General features: G+C 35.7%; 1 protein-coding gene across 7 annotated transcripts in view; it reads left to right on the top strand.

Annotated features, from left to right (window-relative positions):
- The window catches only part of LOC131788300 (prominin-1-A), a 32991-nt gene extending 10294 nt beyond the window's left edge, over positions 1–22697 (top strand). For 4 of the 7 annotated variants that reach the window (XM_066172742.1, XM_066172728.1, XM_066172736.1 and 1 more), the window contains exons 3-26: positions 900–955; positions 1142–1350; positions 2240–2360; positions 3008–3170; positions 3964–4247; positions 4962–5025; positions 5723–5799; positions 6417–6499; positions 7031–7183; positions 7765–7888; positions 8536–8642; positions 9085–9169; positions 10095–10244; positions 11911–12033; positions 12715–12798; positions 13214–13267; positions 14340–14420; positions 15226–15294; positions 15766–15855; positions 16123–16244; positions 16524–16577; positions 17581–17613; positions 18729–18773; positions 20995–22697. In XM_066172742.1, the coding sequence (XP_066028839.1) occupies positions 900–955; positions 1142–1350; positions 2240–2360; positions 3008–3170; positions 3964–4247; positions 4962–5025; positions 5723–5799; positions 6417–6499; positions 7031–7183; positions 7765–7888; positions 8536–8642; positions 9085–9169; positions 10095–10244; positions 11911–12033; positions 12715–12798; positions 13214–13267; positions 14340–14420; positions 15226–15294; positions 15766–15855; positions 16123–16244; positions 16524–16577; positions 17581–17613; positions 18729–18768 (2426 nt within the window). In that variant the 3' untranslated portion in view covers positions 18769–18773; positions 20995–22697. Of the gene's footprint in view, positions 1–899; positions 956–1141; positions 1351–2239; positions 2361–3007; positions 3171–3963; positions 4248–4961; positions 5026–5722; positions 5800–6416; positions 6500–7030; positions 7184–7764; positions 7889–8535; positions 8643–9084; positions 9170–10094; positions 10245–11910; positions 12034–12714; positions 12799–13213; positions 13268–14339; positions 14421–15225; positions 15295–15765; positions 15856–16122; positions 16245–16523; positions 16578–17580; positions 17614–18728; positions 18774–20082; positions 20127–20994 lie in introns of all 7 variants that reach the window. The other 3 variants (XM_066172739.1, XM_066172746.1, XM_066172744.1) reach the window with 3 other exon arrangements.
- The last annotated feature ends 1750 nt before the right edge of the window (positions 22698–24447 follow it).

Raw genomic sequence — 24447 nt, 5'->3', positions numbered from 1 at the left:
GAAATGTTTGTAGATAGAAATAAGATAGAAATATTTCATCAGAATTGCTGGAAAGATATCCTCAAAATCAATGCGGATTCAATCCAAGTTTGATAGAAATTTGGTGAAATTTAACAAAGATGTGCTGTCTCAGATATCCTCAAAGTCAATCCAAATTCAAAGTTTGAGAGGAATCTGTTGAAAACTAATAAAAGATATGACAGCACAAACTGGTGGCATTTCACAGACTTTCCTATGTTGTTGGGCACAAACTTAAACCCCTCCTGTCTTTACCTTGCACTCACCTGTCTCATTTTTTGACTTTGAAGGACTGCATCCTATTACTTTTCAACACATTGCTCCCCAAGGTACTTCTCCAAGAAATATCAGTTTATGTACACTATCTGGCAGATGTCAAATTTGTTAGAAAAAAACAAAAGAGTGAACTGTGCAAGGGTGTATTTCGGGAAGGTTTTCATCAAGAAATGTTGCAAGGTTTCATCTCGCATTCATCATCTCTTTGAGCTGAAAGGAGAAGATACTCGATGTCCAAACAGGAAATGGCTTAGATTCTCCAGTGCCCAATTTACACTCTTGTAGCAAAGGTTAGAGAAAAATAGGAAGGCTTTCAGTCCAACCCTCCCCTTTCCCCTGCCTAAATGTTTGAGCATTTTGAATTTATGCTCAAAGCTTTTCTACACCTAAAGCCTCCGTTTGTTATTTCAATTTCAAGGGCTGGTGGCTGTAGACCAAGTCTGCCAGATGTTTACTTAATCGACTAATTATTCATGCTAAGCTGACAACCAATTCAATTGTTATCTTTTAAATGAACTACTACTACTTTGCAAACGGCATTTCCTGAAGTTTTATGAAATACATGAATTTGTAGACTTTCAAAACTGAATCTTATTATATTTCAGATATTCTTATCAAGATCAAAGATGAAGGTATGGATGAAGAGGTTATCAAGAACGACGTGAGTTTTAAACAATTTTCTTAGGGGGTTGGGATAAAATTACTTACTAAAGGAATCTTTGTTATCCAAAACATGTGGCACTGATTTTTAGGTAGCAGTTGAAATTGCTCATGCATGTTTGTTTATGCATTTCTTATGCACCCAAAATGGAAATCCACTTTTATCTTCCTTTTTTTCTCCCAACAGATTATTAAAAACTATGCCATGGGAATGATTATTTGTGTGGGAATTGGTTTCCTATTCTGTCTGCTTATGCCAATTGTTGGCTTTTGTTTCTGTTGCTGTCGCTGCTGCGGAAATTGTGGTGGGGAGATGTCACAGAAAGAGAGATCAAATGATGGCTGCAAAAGAGCTGTGTTTGGAGTGATTCTTACAGTGATCACACTTCTGATGTTGTAAGTAACAAACTCATCAGTGAAAAATTAATGTCTCATACTTAACTTTACTTTTTTAAGAGTTTAATTGATTATTGTGAACAGCAATCTGTGGAGTCACTCCTTTGAGTGCTATGACCATTCCTCTCTTTTGGAAAGATCTCAGATTCACCTTAAAATGGTAATTACAATTGTGTAACCTCTGCTGGTTGTATGGAAATTTCATGTAAGATGGAGCAAGAAATGATTTTTGAAATACAGTACTTAGGGTACACTACACTGCTATGATCGGTTTCTTAACAGCAGCTGTCAACTGGTACCTGTATATCCGTTTAACACCTTGAGCTTGAGTTTCATTTTAATCATCTTTTTGGCTTTTTGCCTGTCTGTGCCAAGTCTCCTCAACTGGATGGTTTTCTTTGCCAAATAATGATCTTCCTAGACTGATCCAAAGATCAATTCATAGAGCTCTCTGCCATACACTTCCTATTATTGTACCTCTGAAAATTTGGTGCTGAACCAAACAAAATCCCCTTGTGGATATTTATGTGTTTTCTTAACATGGGATTGCATGAAAATGTTTTGATAATATAATACATACATCTTGGTCACTCTTGAATTCATAAGGGTTAACTTTTCAACCACCAAGATCTGATTGCAAATTCTCCCCTCTATCTGCTATTCATTTCCTTGTAAATTAGGTGTGAAAATTTGGTGTTAGATCAAAATAACAACTTCTACTTGATAGATTTGAGTATTTTTGATACTTTTTTACAGGATAATGTTTTGGTATTATAGAGAGAAGTTGCATGTTAATCACTTTTGGGAATTAAGTGGTTAACTTAAACCCATTGCGCTGTTGTTTGACTTTTGCAACTAGATAAACTGTCTTGTAACTTTTTTTTTCCAGTACCGGGGTCTTGTTGACATTTGTTTGCAATGATCGCATGAGTGAAACTGTTGACGAGATGCAAATCAATTCAGATGCTATTGTAAAGGAAGCAGTCACATTTATTAACCGTACAGTTGGGGTAAGTTGAGATCTTTTTTTTTTTTTAATTAATTTTCTTTCTTGACTATTTCAATAATTTGTGGCGATTAGAAGTTGAAAGGGAAGGCCAATCAATCACAATGCAAGCTCTCTGATCAGGAAAATACAGTCTGATACCAAGAATCTAGGGTTTTACTAAACCATGAGCAATGGAGTCCCAAGCATCATCAATAGTCTTCGTCTGATTCTGACCACTTGATTATTCAAACAATACTTGTAGACTGCCCCTTTTTTATGGCCTTACTGGTGTAATAACCCCTATGGGATATTGAAAGGACTGTTTGAAAATCACAAGCCAGAGGCAAGTTTTCAAATATTCTCCCAACATTCCAAGTGGGTAATTATGGCAATGAACTAGCAACAAGTGCATTCTATTTTTTTATAAATAGGGTAACTATGGGTTTACTGGTGCAATGAAGGTTAGCTTTTTTCTACAATCAGGGTGCCTGTAGTGTCTTATTTATTTTATGAATTACAATGTGTTATAACCATTGACCAGTTATAGCGTGCAAATCTCAGTAAGAGCCTGAGTACAGGAAAATATACAAAAAAAAAAAATGAAAAATAATTTTATCGCACATTAAAACAAATCACCATGTTCCTTTTTTTCTTTTCATCTGTGCATAGGAAGTTGACAAACTCCTAGGTGAAGACTTTGGTTTTGTCATTAAACAGTTGAAAAATGACATTACTGATGCAAGTCTTCAAAGTCTTGTGGGTGACCCTCTACTGAAAGAGCTGGACAAAGTCTCTGTTAAGCCTATAGAAGCAGTACAGGATTTGGCTGCAAGTGAGTACACTATTATATGTTCAAGTCTTATATATTGTTAACACAATGGGCAAACTCAATTTATACATGTAAAATAACTTGTTAACAACTAAGTATGGGGGCCACGCTGAGGACTAGTGGCCTTGGTCTTGGTAGTATGGACCAAGGGTAGCAAGGTTCATATCAAACAACTGAGGGCCAATATTCACTAGTATGGCTGGAGCAAACAAGCTTAATAAGTAGCTAGTTATACGGGAGTGGGACTAAACTCGCTTTTTTATAATTTGCTGTATTGATTATTGTGGATATGGTCCATATGGCAAAATCCTTACCTAGTAAGAACCAATCAGAACACTCCAATGTACCTCAGGACTACCTTTCCATATAATAATTTCTAAAAGATGTTAAATAATGAATTGTTGTGGGGAAGATCAAATCTACTCATGTATACAACTTGCACAATAACATGAAACTCAAAAAGTGGGTGACTTTGGAGGCATTGGTGTAGTGTTTGATCTGTCTATTACTTGGGCAAACACTTGAATGTTATGACATTTTTAATGTATTCAGCTTTAGTCGCCAAAGTGTACTCCATTTCCTGAGAGATTCTCTTTAAAAATATTTCCAATTTTGCTTGAAACATAAGAATTCCTTAAGAGTGTCTTTAACTCTTAGATGAACTGTGTACATTGGCACAGTGGCATAAATGTGGTGTTAAGCAACAAATCTGTGCTCTGTTGAAAAAATTATGAGGGTTGAAATGTATTTTTGAACCTTATTCTTTCTGATTACTTAAAAAATGTCATTTTATTAGACACTCAAAGAATGAAGGATCAACTTGAGATCATCAAAAACACCAGCCAAAGTCTGTCAAACTTGACGAAAGAACTTCAAGAGGGCCTGGATCAGGCTAAGGACAACTTGACAGATATTCTGAAAAATTGCAGTTATGTGCCAAGTGTTAAGCCTACCTGCGATAATATAAACTCAGATGATCTGGCTACTGGGGCAAACTTTACAGCTCTTCCTGATGTTTCATCAGAACTTGAGAATGTTGAAAACGTTGTAAACCGGGACTTTGAGAAGACAGCGGAAGAAGTAAGTTATTTCCTCTTTACATTTTGATGTTGTTATTTGCACCAAAGATTCTAAAATTTACAGATTCTGATTTGAAATGCTGTATCTGGAAATGACAGTAAACCCACTAGACCACATGGCTTTTACAGATTGGGTGTCGAAAAAGAATGGCCCAGGTTACAAGAAGGGATAAAAGGAAAACTGCCAATATGGCAGAAGATGGTTAACAACGAAAACACAACTGTATGTGAAAAAAAAGGGAGGATTAGCAGTGTTGGTATTGGCTGTAAATATATGAAAATCATATATGTGCACTGCAGTTGAAGAAACGAATATTGAAGCGATCCTTGCAGCTGTGAACACTACTGAACTACTGAACTAGTAGTTGAAATAAGGCCTGAAAAAAATTCAGGCATGTACAGGATTTGAACCCATGACCTCTGCACTGGTATTGCAGAGGTCATGGGTTCAAATCCCGTACTGGCCTGAATTTTTTCAGGCCTTATTTCAACCACTACTTCAGTAGTGTTCATGGTTGCAAGGATCACTTCTATATTAGTGTTTATTTAGTATTATAAGAAATTAGATAAAAATTGGAACAAATCAAGATAAGGTACAAATGAAGTGAGAAGGTTGTTGATTGAAGTTGTAGCATTTCTTGAGATGCATTGTTTTGAAGTGTATTGAAGGATTTCCGTCAGTATTAGCCTCATACATTTATATATTTTATCACAGGGACTTGCAGAAGTAAGGGAAATTCCCCGAAAGGTCATCAATGACACAAGCGACACACGAAAAGGTAAACAGAACACAGAATTTATTCATTATGATCAAATTATGTCCAAATACAATTTAATGTACTACACAAAATGACTTATCTATATTTTTTAAGATCCTCATATCAAGAGATGCAACTATTTTTTAATTAAAAAAAGTCTTGTTACAAGTATGAAGCAAGTCTAATTAAACATCATGTTGATTGTATAGGAAATGAGGAAAAAAGTCTGAGGGTTTAATTTGACTCAACATACAAGTGACTCCTTTCCACTGTGAACTGAAACAATTAATGCTTGATGTTTAAATGTATAGTCAGATTGTGTGTAATATTTTTTCCTTATTACTGAGGGTGGGATTCACCATTAAATATGTTGAAGAGTTACATGTAAATGTGTTCTTTATGTGAAAGAAAATTTAATTCTGTGATGAGGTTAGAGAAACTTACTCGCAGGTAGAATGAGTTTTCTTAAAACAACCTGTAGTTCTTAACATACAAGTGCAAGAGGCATGTGATTGATCATGAGTTAAAGGTATCAACAGCCATCACCATTTAGAAAGACCTGTCAAGATTATCTCCACTTTTTTCTGTCACTAGTTACCTAATCTATGATAGACATATTTTGAAGTTGGAAATGGAAATGGAAATTACTCACTGTAAATCTGATGATAAAAGTAATCTTTCTCTGCTTTTTTGTTTTGTTGTTTGGTTTTTTATACAGATATTAGCAAGATGATTAGCAATGCAACTAGCAGTATCAACAAGATGAGAGATGATCTTAAGAAAATTGCAAATGACGTGGGTCTTCAGCTCAACATATGTATTTAATTATACAAACAACAATGCAGTAGTTATGGATTGTGTTCCATTGGAGATATTTTGGTTTTTATTTCGAGAAAGACAAAGTCAGGTGTTAAAGAATAAAATTGGAAAAAATTAGAATGGTGTACTAAAGTATTTGTTAAAATGAGATGAATGTGTTTCCCTCCATGGTTTGTAGTCTTCCATCTTAACCCTTTCACTCCCACAAGTGACCAAGACAGAATTTCTCCTTACAATATCAATACAATATCAAGCAGGCAGGTGATGAGAATTGAGAAGAATGTCAATCATGGGATTATTAGTTGATCCAATACCAAATTCTCTGAACTAACATCATAAGAATTGTATGGCAGATAGTAAGGAGAATTACTTATTAGATCTTGAGAGTGAAAGGGTTAAGACAGTCAACTGCCAGCCCAGTTGTTCAAAGGGTGGATGGGTGAATGAAAGGGATAGAGCGTTATTCAGCAGATAAGTCTTTTTAAAACTTGTTTGGTCCTCCACTGGATAGAAATTGATCCAGTGGATAGCATGGTCCACCCTTCAACAACTAGGCCAGGTCTGATATTACTGACTTTTTTTCTTGTTAATAGGATGTCATCTCAAAGCTTGAGGAATTTAAAACTGATACTGTTCCAAAAGCCAAAGAACAAGCAGAAAAATATGACAACTACAGGTAAAGTGAACCATCAGAACACTGTCAGAAAAATTAGGAGAAGATAATGACCATTTGGTTAAATTTTAATGTTCTTTGCAGTAATAACACAATTTGTTAACTGCATCAGTCATGTTTCAATGTACAGTCTGTAATTGTCTAGACGAGTGTAATATGTAATTGAAAAAAAATTGTAAAAAATGCTGGATAGCAGTAAACCTCTTATTACAAAGCAAATGCCATTTAATGGTGGAGTTTAGTAACTAAAATTACCATTCAGATTGCTTTATCTCCAGTCCTGCTAGGGCTGATTCACATATTTTTCTGGTACTGAACTGGGCACTATTGCTAGTGACTTTGCATGACACAGAAAAAGATTTTGACTCTTTAGAATGGATTGAGTATTCCCTTCAAATTGAATATGGATGGAAGGGATGGTGATTTAGGGGATTTATAGATTGAAAAATCATTAGGAAAGGAATTTTCATTTACCAAGGTATTTTAGTTATCTTATGCATAAATCTGGGATTAATGTGGAACTCATATTTTCAGATGGATGGCTGGTGTTGGGTTGACCTGCATTCTTCTCCTTGTTGTGGTGTTGATGGCTCTTGGCTTGATGTGTGGTGTCTGTGGTCACGACAAGGAAGCTTCACCAACCACACGGGGTACAGTGTCTAACTTGGGAGGTCTTTCTCTAATGGCGTAAGAAACATTTTATTGATTCTCCATGTTCTAACGTACATGCTATGCTCCATTTCAAAATATGCTGATAGCCTTTTTAAATTTCAAAGAGTTGCCTTGGAAAATTGTCTGCAAATGTGCTAAAAATTTGCACATTTGAAAACAGCTTAGAATCCTAGCCCATACTTTCCCAGAATTCAACTCTAACGAAGGAAACCAAAACGTTCCAGAATGCTTTTGCTTTGGCCACAGGCTTCTTTGCTTTTATGAAATTCTCTCTGGTTCTATGGTCTTAGGGCAGCCATGTTGTGTTCTATGTACCAGATAAGCAAAGATTGCTAAGAAATATTCAAAATGGCAGCATTTGACATTAAATTGTAGGTATGTTTGAAGACAGGTCTTGAGAGCTTAAGTTACCCTTTGGAATCTCAAATGCTAGAAGTGCTGTAATCCCTTGGTTACTCTTTTTGATGAAGTAAAAAATTAATTTTTTCCAAAGCAAACTTGTCCTATACCAACCAAGTTCAGATTTACCTTTTCAGTAGTAGCTGAAAACAATAAAACTTGTCTTTCTCTAATTTGTTTCTTATTTTCATTTATAGTGCTGCTGGGTTCTGTTTTATTTTTGCATCATTTTTGATGCTATTGACTACAATCTGTTTTATTATTGGAGCACCAATGCAAACAGTGTGTACAGCTATTGATTCTGGAGAACTGTACTCTCAGGTTTGTGTGAACACCTATCTTAATATTACATGTAATCAGTGAGTCCAAGCAAGCAGCCTAAATAAAAAATGCATGGCTAGCACCTTTACCCTAATCAAAAATGATTTTGGGGGTCTGGAAGTCTTAGAAGAACCTCTTTTGGGACAGAAGGCAGTTGCTTATGGTAAACAGCTACTTCTAAGCCCTGGACTGATACAACTTTGTAATGGGTTTTAATAGGGCTTATAAACAGAGAAGCCTACATCTGAGAGGGCTTTTAACCAAACTAGCAAGAGTAATATTATCTTCGTAATTATTAGTAATAATATCTCCTAAAAGAGAGTTGGGGCTAATATCCAGAAGTGCTTCTAATCAGATGTATTTTGTTTTCATTAACAAGTTGATGGGGGGGGGGGGGGGAGCTAAAAGTGGGAATGGGAGGGACTTATAGGCAAACGGTGTCCAACATGTTCTACCAATTTTAGGAAATCAACAAGTACATTAATTGCTATATAATTACATGCATCCAGGGTTAAAAAGTGTAAAAGATTTATGGCTGTGTCATTGTGTGGCAAATACTGAAATCATGAACATTGTGATTGATATGATAGAGCTAATTAGTATTAATTCTGACATTAGTTTGTTTCTAATCAAAATATAATTTTCAGGTTCTTGACAATCAGAAGTTTTGGGGTGATGATGGATATGTTTTGTCAAGAACCTTTTTTGGTAAAGATAAGTCAGACATACGTTTCACCATTGGCGGATTCATTGAGTGAGTGATGCTTCCTGCTTCTGACATTTTTTCACTTTGTTCTCACCTATAAAAAATGTTTGTTTAATATTATATTGTGGGTATATGCGGAAGATATTTCTTACACTGAAGAGTAATTGCAGTTGCAGTTCACAGTTAAAATGTGCAGAAATGTGGATTAAGATCAGCATATCAACCTTTTTACCATCACAAGTGGTCTTCTGCAGTGCAAAACAGTTTGGAGTGTAATTCACATGCAAGCTTTCAAGAAAGCTTCAAGGTCAATAAATGCATGTCAGTTCCAATAGAGAACTGTGATTTCCTCAGTAAATTACTAACTCAGGTGTGCAATGTAGAATACCATCCCCTCACCATTCAAACATTTTGTCATCTCTTCATGAACAGGAACTTCTTATGCATAGTTATGGCTGTTTCATTTTTGTTTTACCTTTTTTTACTTTAGCAACTGTCGCAACAACAAACCACTATTCAAAGCTGGCCCCTTTGATGAAGCTTTTAATATTTCTGACAGGCTGGACATCGAAAAGGTTAATCTTACAGTCCTTTACTGTATTTAGGGTTTAGGATTGAGTGAAGTTGCCCAAAACAATAATTACAATAATTGCAAAATGTTGATTGATCAAGGACTGAAAAAGTGATTACACATGTTAAGGAAATTTTAAAAAGTGGTGGAATTCTTTGTTGTTGTTACAAATCATGTGTTCAATGACTTTTGATGGTTTTTTAATTAATGAATTATGACATTCTTGATTTCTACTCTAGTAAGTTTTGTTTATTTGAAATGATCACCAAGAATTTTCTTGAGGTTATATGGGTACATATCTACCTAATATAAAATATCTTAAGTCTAAATATGATGCCTGTACAGAACCTATTTTCAAAAAACTTAACTTGCTTAAATTTTACAACTAGGTCAGTTCATGTTCTCATTCAAAAATTATATCTTTCTCTAAAATCTGAAAATGTTTTCATGAGAAACAACCAAATCACAGCTAGAACACAAGGCATGCAAACTTCTGTCATTGACCATTATGTAGAAGGAATATTTGGCAGTTTGCAGTTTTCTGTATAGGTCCTAAGGTCCACTGGCTCTTCATCTTGAGCATCCTTTAGAAAAAAAACTTAAGATATCTACTATCAGTAACAACTTATTCCACTACAGACTATTAAGTGGCTCTTCAACACATTATTTTTCTATGTTGTTTTCTGTGCCTTTATCTTGTACTACTTGTGAGGGAACCAAAGCTAACAGGTCTTAAAGATGTTATCAGATTTCCTTGCCAGTGATCTTTGTTTTTTTCTTTATCAATTGCTTTAATCTGTAATAATATTATATATAATGGCAAATAAAATAAATAAATAACAAAATGCATTTCAAGAATGAATTGATGGATGACTTATGGCTCTTTTATTTTTTGGTCACATAAATGTTGGTGTTGTTTACCTTTGCAGTTGCTTGGAAATGATACTACACAACAGTTTGACAATTTAAAGGTCAACCTGAGTGATGTGAATATCTTTAGCAATGACACCCGCAACAGCCTGACTGAACTTAGGGATTCAGGAGTTGATGACATTGATTTTGCTTCATTTTTGAATGAGGTAACACTGTAGTTTAAATTAGTTGTTTGTTGTTATTTTATTAACAGCTTTATTGCCTAGTTCTTTTTTTTTCTGTTATAGATTATTGAACTAGAAAACAAATTGCTTTGCAGATCCCATAACAATGAATTCTCTTGTACACAATGCTCCAAGCTATAACCATTTTGGTCACCATGGCAAATGAAAAATATATGCTGCTTTCAAAATTTCAGCAAAAGTTGCAAATTGGCAATCAACAGATTTAAACAAACAAATCTTGAAAATTCATTGATGTTTGGTTGATTTATCAAATGTACAAACAGTATCTGCTCTTTCTTTTTTTCTCTTTCCCTGTTCTGTAACTCTCATATCCAAATCGTTTTAAACATTGTTTGTTACCAGTCTCAAAACCTTGCTTTAAATTGTTATTGCTGCCAGACATCAGAATCTCTTCCTTCTCTTTCCCTAGCGTGTTATTACAATTTTTGAGGTATTTTTTTAAACAAAAAAGTTACTCAATGTTAGCAAATTGAGTAGTACCCCTATGTTGCTCGCACCAAACAGGTGCCAGCATTAGGGTATGTATCTCTTACTAATCAAATTGCCACCTTATGGTATGTATCTTGCACTAATCAGAGTATTGTCCTGCATGCCAATCATGTCATGAAATTCATCATCATCATCATCATCATCATCATCCTCATCACTTGTTGCATCAATAGGCACATAAGGCTGTCAAATTTTTCTTGAATTACATTTTGTGTTTATATGGTATTTTCCAGATACAATTATGTGTTCACTTGTCACTATTAACTAGAATTTTATGACTTAACCCTACCTTACTGAAAAATTTCATATGAAGTAAATGCTACTGCTGGTCAATTTTCCATGCAATTCTCACATGCTTAGATGTTTTCTACCAATTAAATTCACTTTAAGTTACCTTGGACTTCACTCAATCACATGTCAATTCCTTGTAAACACCCTGCATGTTATCACATACTCATTACACATGGGGCAAAGTTCAGATAGCAACAACCATATAAGGAGACTATGTTGTTGTTCCTTTGTGAGAAGGTTTGAAATATGAAACTTTTCTCTTTGTTCAAAGAATTTTCACTTGACTGCAAAATGTTTTCAGTGGGGCTATTGAGGGGAAATTAGAGTTTCCATGTACTTTCTACAATAAATTTATGTGGATGGATATTTTACTAAGCAACTGGCTGTAACTGCATTTTGTCTCTTACAAAGGAATGACAGTAAAAATACTCTTAGCTTGCTCTCCATTGAATGATATTTTCATTGGAATGTTTTGAAAATAAATGCAATTTTTCCTTTATGACAATGCAAATATCAGTTTCTTAGTGGCCCATTTCAAACCACCCATCCAAAAAGTAGCATGCCTTTGTTTTAAATTAGCCAGTGGCAAGCGAATGTATAAATGAAGCAAGTGAAGGTGTTGTAAACATTCAGCATGGCATTGGCTCACAAGACATCTATGGTCAAATATAAGCAAAACAATGTCAACTGGTACAGTCAACTAAATTTTCCCTAGCAACGGCTAATAGAAGATAGTTGTTAGGCCCTTAAAGGTGTAATCTGGTTGTTTATCAGTTTCTATGTAATGATAATATATCGCATTTTTGAAATTTGAAGCAGTTTCTTTTTACTTCTTTTCAATTTGTAGACCACAAAAGATATAACAGCTGTTGATCTCAACGAATTTGCTCAGAATATCAGTAATCTAGGAGGTGAATTTTATAGAGCAGCACAGAATCCTATTCCAGCACAAAGAAAAGCCGAGTTACTTGTAAGTTCACACTTAGTTTTAGAAAATGTCGGAAATTTACTGCGTACTGTTTTTGAAAATTTGTCATTGTTAACCTTATGGCCTCTTTGAATAATTCAAAAGGCCTTAAGTACTAATAGCGCAGCTCGCAGAGAGTAGCCCCATAATTATACAAAACAGTAGTCACCCATCAAGCTGAAAAACATTTGGATTTTCGACTGTACGACCAACTGTATGACCAACCATACAAGGTGCTTTTAGCATGTGCAGCCAACTGTACCATTGGGTATTATCTTATAATCAGTCCTACATGGACATGGAGAAGTTGCGAATGAAAATCCATTAATATCACCACACACTTTATCCATAGTAGGGGCTTTAGTTTTGTTGAAGAGACGTGTAGGAAAAAAAAAATGCGAGCTCCGCTTTTAGGCTTGCCTAAATCTATATATTATATCGCATACTGATGAAAACAATGTTAATCAATATGTTTCATGTTATTTTAAAATTTAATAAGAAAGGTTAGAAATCAGTGCAGATCAAGTTTGTGATTGTGATGTGATTGTTTGAGTCAGAGGGAGTTCTTGTGACTGCTGAGGAAAGCCACAATACATATGTTCAGTGTAGCCATGAATTACTATTCTTGCTCAATTGAAAATTACTTTAAAGTCACCTCATTGTTCCTGTTTTTTGTACCTCTAGGAACTGTCGCAAAAAGCAAATGACACTGCTGCAGCCCTGCGTACTCTACAGGCAACTGTAGTGAAGGATATGGAATATAAGTCGGTTAGGAAATATATTTTCTCATCAATGTGGTTTGTTGAATTTTGAAATTTACAAAGGATCTTCATTTAACCAGGTTTCTGAACATTACTTACAGTATCTTACTTAGATTAATAAGCTAACAACAAAGCCACGTAGCCCTTTAAGTGGGTTCATGATTCTTCCTTGGAAGGCCTTTAATTTAGTTGTAATACACAGCTTTTGGAGGGGAGATTTATTCGACTATTGATTGAAATGATTATCATGTGTTATTCAACTACTAAATAATTTGTTTGTGCGCAGGGTATTTCATGTGATTGATCTTTTCAAGAATTTGTTTAAGTCCAAGAGAAACAATTTGTAAGTTGCTCGAGGTAATGCAACTCTGTTGGTGAATTTTGATACTGGGTTAATTAATTTATGTATATTTTCTTAACAGATAGAGTTAAATCAAAATGTGAGTGCCCTGAAAGGTATCGGAGGAGATCTCAAGGTAAATCGTTTTTTGCTTACGCTTTAAGCAAAGAAAAGGCTTAAGTAACCTTGGGGATAAAACTACTACACTATTTTGTTTTTCTTGATGTTGACGATGTTTTCGCAAGGAAAAATTGATGTGAAATCAACAGTTTGTTATTTACTTCTCGAGTTCGCTATACATAAACTCTTACAAAACATGGAACAACAACTGTTTGCTTTCAAGCAGATACTTTTTGCACAGTGAGGTTCATTTCAATAGCTCTTCCTTTTTGCTTGGTCACTGCTGAGGGTTGTAACCTTACGACCATTCAGGCAGGCATTACAAATGGAATTGGTGTCACTGAAAATGTTGTTGGTCACCGAGGTTTTGAAGATAAATTATTGTTTAGTTGTTTGTCTCATGATGTAGAGTCAAGCTAACAGTTTTATTTATCTCGATGTTTTAACTACTATCTGCAAGTCTTTGTTAGGGAATGAGGCCTGAAGTTTGCTGTAAGTTATTCATAGCAAACAAAGGTGCTATAACCTAGATCAAACAACCAACAGCAAACCAAGGTGCTATAAATAGCAACATGAAAACTTTCAACCTTGTTGCCTGACAAACACTTGCAGTATAGCAGTCAAAACATTACAATCAATACAATTAATAGCCCGACACTACATTTTGATTGTTCATTATTTGATATGTAAAGATATCGGGTTGATAGAGTCAAATTGTACGTCCTTCAGCTTGAGTACTCACTACTAAGAATGTGCATTATAACAAAGTCCTATTCAACCATAATCTCCTTAACATGGCAGTCAGTTTAGCTGTAGAAAAATGACTGTTGAGGTACATAAAATTTGCTTTCTTTTAGTTGTTGATTTAACCCTTTAACTCCCAAGATCTCATTAGTAATTCTCCTTACTGTCTGCTATACAATTCTTGTGATGTTAGTTCAGAGAATTTGGTACTGGATCAACTAATAATCCCCTAATTGATCTTTATTCTCACTGCTTGTCTGCTTGACATGTTATTTATATTGTAAGGAGAAATTCTGTCTTGGTCACTCATGGGAGTTAAAGGGTCAACATTATTTTGCTTTTAGAAACTAGCAAACAATACTTTGAAAGAAGCCGAGAAAGCAGAAGACTATCTTCATACTCAATCAGCTACTAACATCAACAAAGTAAGTACTGACATACTTTTTTCTTTTGTGAAAACACACAATTAAATAACAGGAAACGAAAACGGTAGGGGCTTCATGACTTGGTGATAAAGTCTTTTACTCACCTATAACTTTTCCACTTCTGCAAAATTCTTCTTGTGTTTATTTGGTCAATTCTTCCTTTTTTAAGGGTAATTCTGGGCACCTGTGAGTTCAGATCTAACTGCACTGTCTGCTCATATCTAACTGTACCGTCCGCCGCTAATAGTTATCAAGTTTTAGCTTTCAATTATTGACCCTGAAAAATGTTGTAAGTTGTAGGGTAATGTTTCATGAAACCTATGGTAGACTACACGTACTCACTATAGAAAAGTGAATGTAATTAAAAAAGGCTAATGCTGTCAGAGTAGAAGATTTTCAAATAAATAACCTTTTCCTGGAGAGCCTGACACAAGCAAATATGGTTGCAGAAAATTATCCTAGTGAGTGGTTAATTAGAAAGCAAAAAAAAAAAAGAAAAGAAAGCAAAAAAAGGAAAACCAAATATTCAAACAAATGAACAAATAGGAGGTCAAATGAATGTTTTGTGATCGCTGGTAGATTCCCAGTTATGATCTGGCTGTGGTCAAGGCCATAGTAATGAGATGATTCATCTCTCAAATCAGTTTAACCTGTAGCAGGCATTAGGTCAAGTGTCAATGTAAAAATCAAGAGGGTTGAATTGAAATTTAAAAAGAAAGATTGTCAAGAATTAAAGTGCTGATCAATTTTCTGCATGCGTTTGCCATTGTTAATCTTAATGTTTGTTGCGTTTGTTTTGGTGTAGATTGTACAGAAATTCACTGATCGAGTGTTAGGTTGGGGATTTCAGTTCACAGATCACATTAAAGACCTTGTAAGTAATGGACATATAAGAAATTTAGACTTGTGTGGAGCTGTTTGATTCCTGAAACAGATGAAGAACAAGCTTCAGTGTATAATTGAAACCTTAAAGCGATTCTTGAAATTAGTCAGCGTGATTATACATGTATTTTGTTTGTGTTTATAAGAACATTTTACTGTTGATTGTCCATGGCTACATCTAGTTCTCCTTAGCTGCACATTTTTTTCACAGGGAATGTATGTATTTACCTTTATGATAGGACAGTCAGTCAAAATGTTCTCTCTTGTGTGCTATGTAAGGTTTTACTGAGGGGATTTTTTTGGTTTGTGTTTCAAGTAATATATATTCTTTGCTTTCAATCACTTAGCTAGACAATAGTTTGGCTAAATGTATTCTCTCTTGTGTGCTATGTAAGGTTTTACTGAGGGGATTTTTTTGGTTTATGTTTCAAGTAATATATATTCTTTGCTTTCAATCACTTAGCTAGACAATAGTTTGGCTAAATGTAAACCTGTGGCGAACATTTACGATGCAACTATTGTTATAATCTGCAAGCAAGCCCTGTACCCATTTGTAAGTCACATCTTACTGATCTTTGATTCATTTTAATCTTAAGCATTTGTACATATTTCATTATTGATTTGATAGTTAGCAACCAAAAACCCAACAGTTATTATCAACTATTATTGGTAAAAATTTGATTGACAGGCCAACTGACAGACCGACCAACTGTCATGATTGATTTTCATTATTAATTCATTAAAGAATAGATGATTTATGATGAATAAATTGTTATCGGAACACAAGTATAATTTCTTTCTTTTTGTTTGTTTGTTTCAGAATGGTTTCTGGTTCTCCATTGGATATTGCCTGTTCTTTTTCATCCCTGCAATAATTTTCTGTGTTAAACTTGCTAAACATTATCGCCGGATGGATTACGAGAATGAATTTGATCAGGATGTGTAAGTAACTTACTGCTATAACTTAACGTTCTGCAATTTATGAAATACAAATTTGGTTACTTATGGTCAAATCTGAAAGTGATGTGGAGTCCTTTTTTGTTTTGTTTTTCACTTGAATGGATCTCTTAACAACAAAAAGAGGCTAGTGTCATGTTTAAAAGCGTACTTGTTTGTTATTCTTAGAAAAATATTGTTAGATCAGTCGTTATTTCCGCACCAATTTCCAACTACTGGAAACTTGCGGGCAGTACTTTGACTATTGTTGTGTTGTCTGTTTAGGGAAGCGTTCGAAATGGGACATCCTTATCCATCAGCCCCACCTCAGTACCCTTCGTAAGTATAGTTAATTTGTATACAGTGCTTTCGATAACACCTGGCACCCGGCGGGTATTCTGTTGTGAATCGCCGGGTATACTCTGCCATGTCCAGGTCAAATTTACAGAACAAAAAGGTAAATAAATAACGTAGAAAATAACAGTCAATTTAGTACTGGAGTAATCACCCCAGTTATTTTTTTAATTCTATAGTCTTTGTTTGTTAGATTCATTCTTTCATTGTTAGATTCATACTTTCTCTGCTTGTTTCGCGTGTATTATAAAAGTTAATCACGCTCGAAGTAGAAGTACACATCGTCTGTTACCTAAATAGTTTTCAAACAAATTTGTGCTGAACTTAAATCATTAAATACGTTTAGATAAATAAAACAACAGCAGCTCTTCTCAGCTGCTGGTTGGAAAACAAACTTGAAAATCAAAATTAGTTAAAACAGCTCGCTTGTTGATAGCTTTATAAATAAGGTTTGAGTAAAAAACGATCGATATTGTCTTATCATACCGTAAACCAAATTTCCAGGAAAAATAAGATTTTGAATTTACGAAAACATACTGACTAAAATTCAGTTACCAGTAACCAGTAACTACATGTCCTTTTAGAGGAGTTTTTGTGTGAAACTCAGGCAGCAGGTTTGTAAGTCAGCAAATGGAAGATTTTGAGTAGAAATAAACAATCAGTTAAACATTTGTTACAAAGGAGTAAACTAATATTAAATGATCAATTACCAAAGTTCGCCACAGAAAACTCTGTTTGAAGCAATTTTGCTCCAATGGAACTAATGGGCGAACGAGATCGAAATTGTTTTTCGTATTATCTTCTGGCGGGTGCTTTACCGAGGTAGCCACTTACTTCAAATCTTATTGAAAGCACTGCACTGTGTATTTTGAATTTTGATGTTATTGTTGTTTTCCAGTCAATAAAAGAGAAGTTATTCTTGTATTTTTTTGGGTTTGAACTTTTAATACTATCACTGAATGACCGGTAATGTTGTTTGTTACTGTAGGGGCGGCGAAAAGAAACCATGGGCTAACCCGAAGTAAGTGGTGGAAATATTACTAATTGCTCTAATATTTAAACATTGTCAAACCTGTGCGGAGTGACTTGGGAACGTCATACTCGCTTTCATTCATTGACTCATTAAGTCCTCCATTTTCTCTATTTATATATCTAGATTTTTTTTCACTTGTTGAAATGTTTTTGCTCTCAAATCACTAGTTAACTTTCATCTATTCGTGGTTTTTTTTTGTTAGCTTATTGTTGTTTTTAGTTTTCATTTATTTGGTCTGCCTGACCAAACTAACAACATTTAACATGCATTGACTTAAGTTTAAATCGACTTATTGATAGGGTTACTTTAATGACATTTAACTGGGATTTTGCTCTAAAAGTGGTTTTTCTTATATCTTAACTTCGGATAAATTTGCTGCTGCTAACCATTTGAAGGTGAAGGGTGCAGAGTTAAATCAGGGAGAACATAAGTAGTCTCTTGAAACCACTCTAAACATTGATTGAAAGCTAAACTTTAAAGCTAACAAGTAATTTTAATGGGGGCTTGGTTTTTCTAAACATAAACCAGTAACTTTTAAAGGAGAATGGTTGGTGTTGGGTAACGCGTGAGAGCTTTACTCTGCTTCAAAACAATCATTTCTGTGCCATTCTGTGATACATGCATGAAGAGGTGGCCCAAATTTAAGGTGGCTGTGAGAGGAGTTGCTTGAAGGTTGGGTTATTTGATTAACTCGAATGTCGACGTCTGAGCAAGGTAAAGCCGTAGCCTTAGTCTTGGAGAGTCTTTGCAGCCGTTACTAGGGAAGCCAATGCCCTCCTTACCACAAACACGTGCTTTTCAAAGCGCAAAATCTTTTGCTTGCAACTTTCCTAGTAACAATTTTTCCTTCTGCAATCTTGAAGCAGACCGTGGGAAAACCACAAATCAATAGGTATCCGATTAATTCTGCTGGGTATCGTTGAGCAATGTCTCCCAGTCAGTGGGATTGGCAAAGATTGGAGAGAGAGTGAGATATTGATACCTTACTGTGGTAGGAGTGGCATTGACTCATCGTAAAAATGGCTGCGTGCGAGCTAACATCCACTGCGTTAATGGTTTTCTGTGTTGTGTGATTTAACTCTGTGTGGTGATTCCTCTGCCAGAAATGCTGTCTATCCCCAGGCTCCACCAAGCAGATACTAGCTCGGGTTTGTAAACTTATAAATGTTTCTGCGCCTAAAGCACCAAGTGCTGCTTTGTTTGGCGACAGAAAGAGCTCAGTGAAGAAATTTGGGTGTCCAGTGTTACGAGACCGAGTGTTTCTCATCGTACACCTGCTTGTTGATTACTGGAAAACTCTTGTTCCGTTTGGGTTACTGAACTTATCTTGTTACCTACCCCTACCCCGACAAACGCAGCTCCTTGCAATGTCCTCTCTGATGGACTGTTAATTGCCCGTGAAAATTGCAAGCGGTGTTGAACTGGAGACGCCCGGAGAACTCTGAAAGTTCAGGCTCGGCAGCGCTTGTTGCTTTGGTATGTTAGCTTTAAATAAACTTCAATGCAGATGAAAAGTTTTAATTCTTCCTGCTCTAACTCTTCCAGCTTTGATGAAATGTACTGAAGTTTTCCTAAAAATTTTATGTGATAACGTAGACTTGCGAATAATTTGTTTGATCAAACAGATAAATTGGTTTATCGCAAATAGTATTCATAATTCTAGAAACCTAAATAAACTATTGAAAACATTTTTATGTTCGCATCTAAAATCTTCAATTCTTGCGCGCAGAAATTTCTGTCACTATGATTTAAACTGGAATATTCAAGTTCTGTTTATTATTGCGTCTAATGTTTGGTACTTGATATACGCCTCCTAAATATACGACTTAAACTAGTTCCATAACATTTTCGTTTTTCCTAACCAGTCAGCCTTAAATTAATTCAATGTTCACCATAGGAATCGCTACATTTGAATATAAATACTATCAAATATTTTCCCAATTAGCGCTAAGAGAGCTATTGGTGTTTGAGAAATTTTGAAAGTGCTAACCAAAACTTTAAAAAAATCATTCTTAGAGTCAATTGTGTCTTAATTGTTGGTTCAAGGAAAGTTAGTTTACAGGCAACGAAACATATGACTAGCAGGGTCAGTAATTGCATCGAACCACAGCCGTTTTTAGTTTTAGGTTGAGAAAGAAAGATTAAGAATGTCTATCTTTTCTTCCTTGTCTCCGTGGAACGTGATAATCACAGAGGAAGTCAGACATAGCAACAGTAGAACTTGAATTTTTATTCGCCGTCGAGCTGTGGCGGGTAACATCGACCGCTATTTTTGCTAAATTTATTGTGTTTGAAACGATAAACTAGGCCGTTTTCGTCACCATCGAGCTTGATTCATAGCATATGATGTTCATGCATTTATTCTCTAGTGGATAGATAGAAACTCGAGAGGAAAGATCCAGTTCATTTTGACGGACTTTTTCAACAACCAACTCTAACTTGTGTTTTTGATTTTAGCATGGTTCTTCCGAGGTGACGTGGATTGAATTCAAGTAAATTCTGTAAGAATTCTGTCGATTTTTCCTCTGTGACCGATATCATCAAAGCTATGCATTACTTGTCATGTTTAAAAAGCTTACCTGGCAGTTATTTTTTCAGTTTGTCTCCTGCTACAGCGACAAACTTCGACTCCTGAAGCGTAGTATTTTCTAATATTCGCAAAGTAGTAACCGTGGCTCCCACGATGTCCCGCAAATTTGACGGCCTTGAGGTCGGGTGCATTGTTTTTTTGCGCCAAATTCATTTTCGTGTTCCTTTGCTGCTTCTTCTTCCCCTTCTCGCAATAGCGTTTCATTGAAATCTTAAAAAAAAATTGGTACACTGGTTTTGTCTGCTCCAGTGTACTGTTTTACCCAATTTTCCTCCAGTACAGGAGCATTCTCATAAAACTTGCATCACTGACCTTGGCAACCGCGTTTTCCCGCCAAATTCGACGCCGTCTCGTCGGGGTTTTCGCGCAACATTCAGTTTACGTTCCTTCTACTTCTCGCTTTTCTCTCAAACGGAGTTTTCGTCAATATGTCTGACTTCCGTTAAACAACGCTTGGTTTGCACACTCCATGTTGCCGTGTGTCTGTTTATTAGTAATACTGAGAGATGACCTCAAAATGTGGTTGAAACAAAAAAGTAGCCGAGTGTGCCACTGATGTTTTTACCCTATTTTGACGACTTCTGCGATCTTTTACGACGAAACAGGCAGATGGCAACATGGAATATGTTTTTTTTTTATATATCATCAAAAATGAAAAGCAAAATGTCGTTAATGGTGACGTCATTTATGCGTCTTTTCTCTAATAGATCATAGGTAAGAACCAATCAAAATGCGGCTACACAGCTTATCATATAATTTTGTCTTTTTTTTTTTCTTAGTGGTTATGTGAACGGGACTAATCGCTATTGAAAAACTTCAACAACAAAAACAAAGTTCCAGTGGAAATCAACGTGTAGAGTAAAATTTATATTTACTAACGGGATATTTACGGATTGCAGATAAGCCAACTAATAGATTCTGACTTATCTGTTTGTAGACAATGAAATTAGTTTGTATTTGAAGTAAACATAGGTAACTCAGAATTTTCTTCACTACAGTTCATAGGATTGTGATTTAGCTTCCAAGCCATTTGCTTGCAGATAGATAGGTGGCAAAGCACGAACGACGTAACAAAAAGTTTTGGGAAGTGGGCGGGAAAGAAGACAGGAGCCCATTTAGAATATCCAGTCGTATTTTCCTGATTTTCATTTTCCTTCATTTTTTGTGCGTGTAGGGGGGGGGAGAATGGGGGGGAGGGGAGGTGCTATACGTTTAGTACGCTGTCCCTATGAAGTTACTGTTATTTAACCTTAATATGTCAACAAACAAATCAAACTAGTATGTGCTATTTCTTCTTATGGGTCAAAATTCTACGGAGACGACCTTGAACTTTTTGTTATGGTCGTGTTACATATGTATCAATTGGCCAAAATAAGTATAGCCCCCAGTGAGGTTAAAAAAGAAACTTGTTTCAAATATTAAACCTTTCGTGTGACGAGTAATCGTATATCATTAGACGGTTTGAAAAAATTTTGAAAACCAAAATGTAAGCAGAAATATTGGCTAAGTAAGGGAACTTTAAACAGAATATTGCGTAGGGCTTTGCGTGAAATGTAACTTTGGGACGGTGGAAAGATTGCGTGACGGAGAAAGAGGTGATAAGCAACCTTTTTTCCAGGGAAATAACTTTCGTATCGGACCGAAAAGGTAACTGGTTGTAGACTTCACGCAGGATGTGAAGATAGAGGAAATGAAAAATATATATATTATTGACTTCCGGGGTAATATAGGTCTTATTATACTTTGTATACTGAGTGAAAAATATTATTTAAAAACTGGTTGTTACGTTGTATTGGAATTCGGTACCAATAGAAAGAAAGAAAGATCCTCGGATCAATGTCAGTATCTTAAACAACTGCGCACCTACCCCTCCCATAATTAAACCTTACCTGTCATCAGGTGACTGTTGTTGAATCAGGGGAGGGGTAGATGCGCAGTTGCTGATACTGACATTGATCCGAGATTCTCATAGTTAAGGTTGTTTAAAGAGCATGTGAAAAGACAATTAATGAACTTTAGAGTTTTTGTGGATCTTGGAATTACTCTCTTGTTACGTAATCTTTCTTTTCTTGCTGGGAACAAAAGTTTGTAAATAGATCAGGTTAGCTTTTTAGACGGTTAGCCGTATTCTTTATTTCATAAGGCACCATTGACCGAAGTGGTTTTATTTATAATGAAAGCATTATACTGTGTAATGGGTAATTCTTATTGTTTCTCACGAGTTTGAAATGCACCAGACAAGCTCTGTAGAACGGGCAATTCTTTAGGAAGTGATCCCCACGTCAGAACTGAAAGGAACCACACAGTTGCCTTCAAAATATAGGATGGTTGCTCTAAATATGAGATGAAGCTTGCATTAGAAACCCAGAGTTAACAAGTAATTTCTGGTGGTCTTAAATCACAAGTATGCTTGTAATATTTTCACGATGTTGTGATGTGATTTTTTTTAGTACAATTTGCTATTAAAGTACCTTTTGTAACATTTTGTGTTTCTTTTTCTGTTTTATTTTATTTTTTTATTTGTTTGTGCCTGGGTTTGTTTTGCGAAAGGTGATGGTTTTAAGTGCAAAGGTCTGTTGTCTGTAATGGCTTTTGTCGTGCCTTAAAGGGTTACCCAATCTACCGAAGCAAGGAAGCTCACTCACCTGATTTATCTCGCCCCCTCTTCCTTCCCCCCGAGACTTCGCGATTGTCGTGCGAATATTTGGTTGAAATTTTTAAATAAGTAGGTGTACAGTTGGCTTGGCCGGTAAGCTGTCAAATGAACCCACTTGTAGAGAACGATTAACCCTTTCTTTTTTTTTTTTCTTTCTTTTTTTTTTTTTGGGGGGGGGGGGTTAGTTTGTTGCGTTTGCTTGTTTGGTCTGTTACTCTTTCTCCATTTAGCATTCAACTGGCATTTCTGAAAAGTCTTCTCAGAGTCGAGTGAAGAGTTGTCTGTCAGTCGAGTATTATAACTCAACTAAAAGGGGTAAGTTTCTAAAGAAATTGTGGTGCTGTGTCGGTGTGAGAGAGTATAGCAAGGTAATTTGGTAATATCAACTGAGTTAATAATACCGAGGGGCTAACAAAGGGCGAACGCTCGAAACTTCAGGTTTGAAACTCTTCACGGTAGCTAATTTACGTTATCAACTCAGTTGATAATATCAAATTACCCTATTATAACAGGTAATTTAGTGTTAACAACTGGGTTGAAAACGTAAATTAGCCATCGTAAAGGGTAAAAAAGCTGACGTTTCGAGCGTTAGCCCTTCGTCAGAGCGATTAATCGCGATTAATCGCTCTGACGAAGGGCTAACGCTCGAAACGTCAGCTTTTTTACCCTTTACGGTGGCTAACTTACGTTTTCATTGAAAACGTAAGTTAGCCACCGTAAAGGGTAAAAAAGCTGACGTTTGGTTGAATCAACCCAGTTGTTAACACTAAATTATCTGTTATACTCTCTCACCGACGCAGCACCACAGTTTCTTTAGAAACTTACCCCTTTACCCTATTATAACTCTAGTTGATTGGCCAGTTGTGCCTTGATGTCATAAACATCGTCAAGAATCCTTCACGTGATTACTCTCAACCGAACAGTGAGATATTTTCTCTACGGCGTACCCCACCCCTCCCCTCTCCCGCTTATGTGAAATTTGCACTGTTTACATAAGTTACTTCAATGAAGGTCGTGCACAAAGCAAGTCAATGACGTTTTTTATTTAACTTGATAGTTTTATGGGCGAAACAAATCCAAAAATGAGATTATTAAACTTCATGTATTATTGATGAGCGTCTACTTCTTTTATCATTAGGATTACTTTCGACGTTGAGCCTTTGTCAAAAAGCCAAGCTAGGCCGTCGCCATTGTTCACTTGGGATCTAAACGTGTAAGAGACCAAATGCTAAACCATTATGAGTGCATTTTTTGAAAGATCAGAGGAAACCGAGATGAATTTCATTTGCGTGGCCAAAGCCGTGTGCCTTTGTCACAACGAGACAACTGAAGCACCTAACGACCACTTTGACCAATGATCCGTGATAAGTAAACAATTGACCAGCTCGATAAAATGATTGTAACTAGAGTCAATCAAACTGAATTGTGTTAAACCATGATGCAGCAAAATCTTAGTGACTTAATCGACACGTTTATCCGTTAATACCTTTTTTGTAATGCAAAATAATGATTGGTCTTCCATCTGATCCAAGCCATCACAAATACTGTACCATGCGTGCACATAAAGGAGTAAATT

Source organism: Pocillopora verrucosa, chromosome 1, assembly GCF_036669915.1.
Source record: "Pocillopora verrucosa isolate sample1 chromosome 1, ASM3666991v2, whole genome shotgun sequence".
In the NCBI taxonomy this organism is placed as follows: domain Eukaryota; kingdom Metazoa; phylum Cnidaria; class Anthozoa; order Scleractinia; family Pocilloporidae; genus Pocillopora; species Pocillopora verrucosa.
This window is presented reverse-complemented; position numbering and strand designations above follow the sequence as displayed.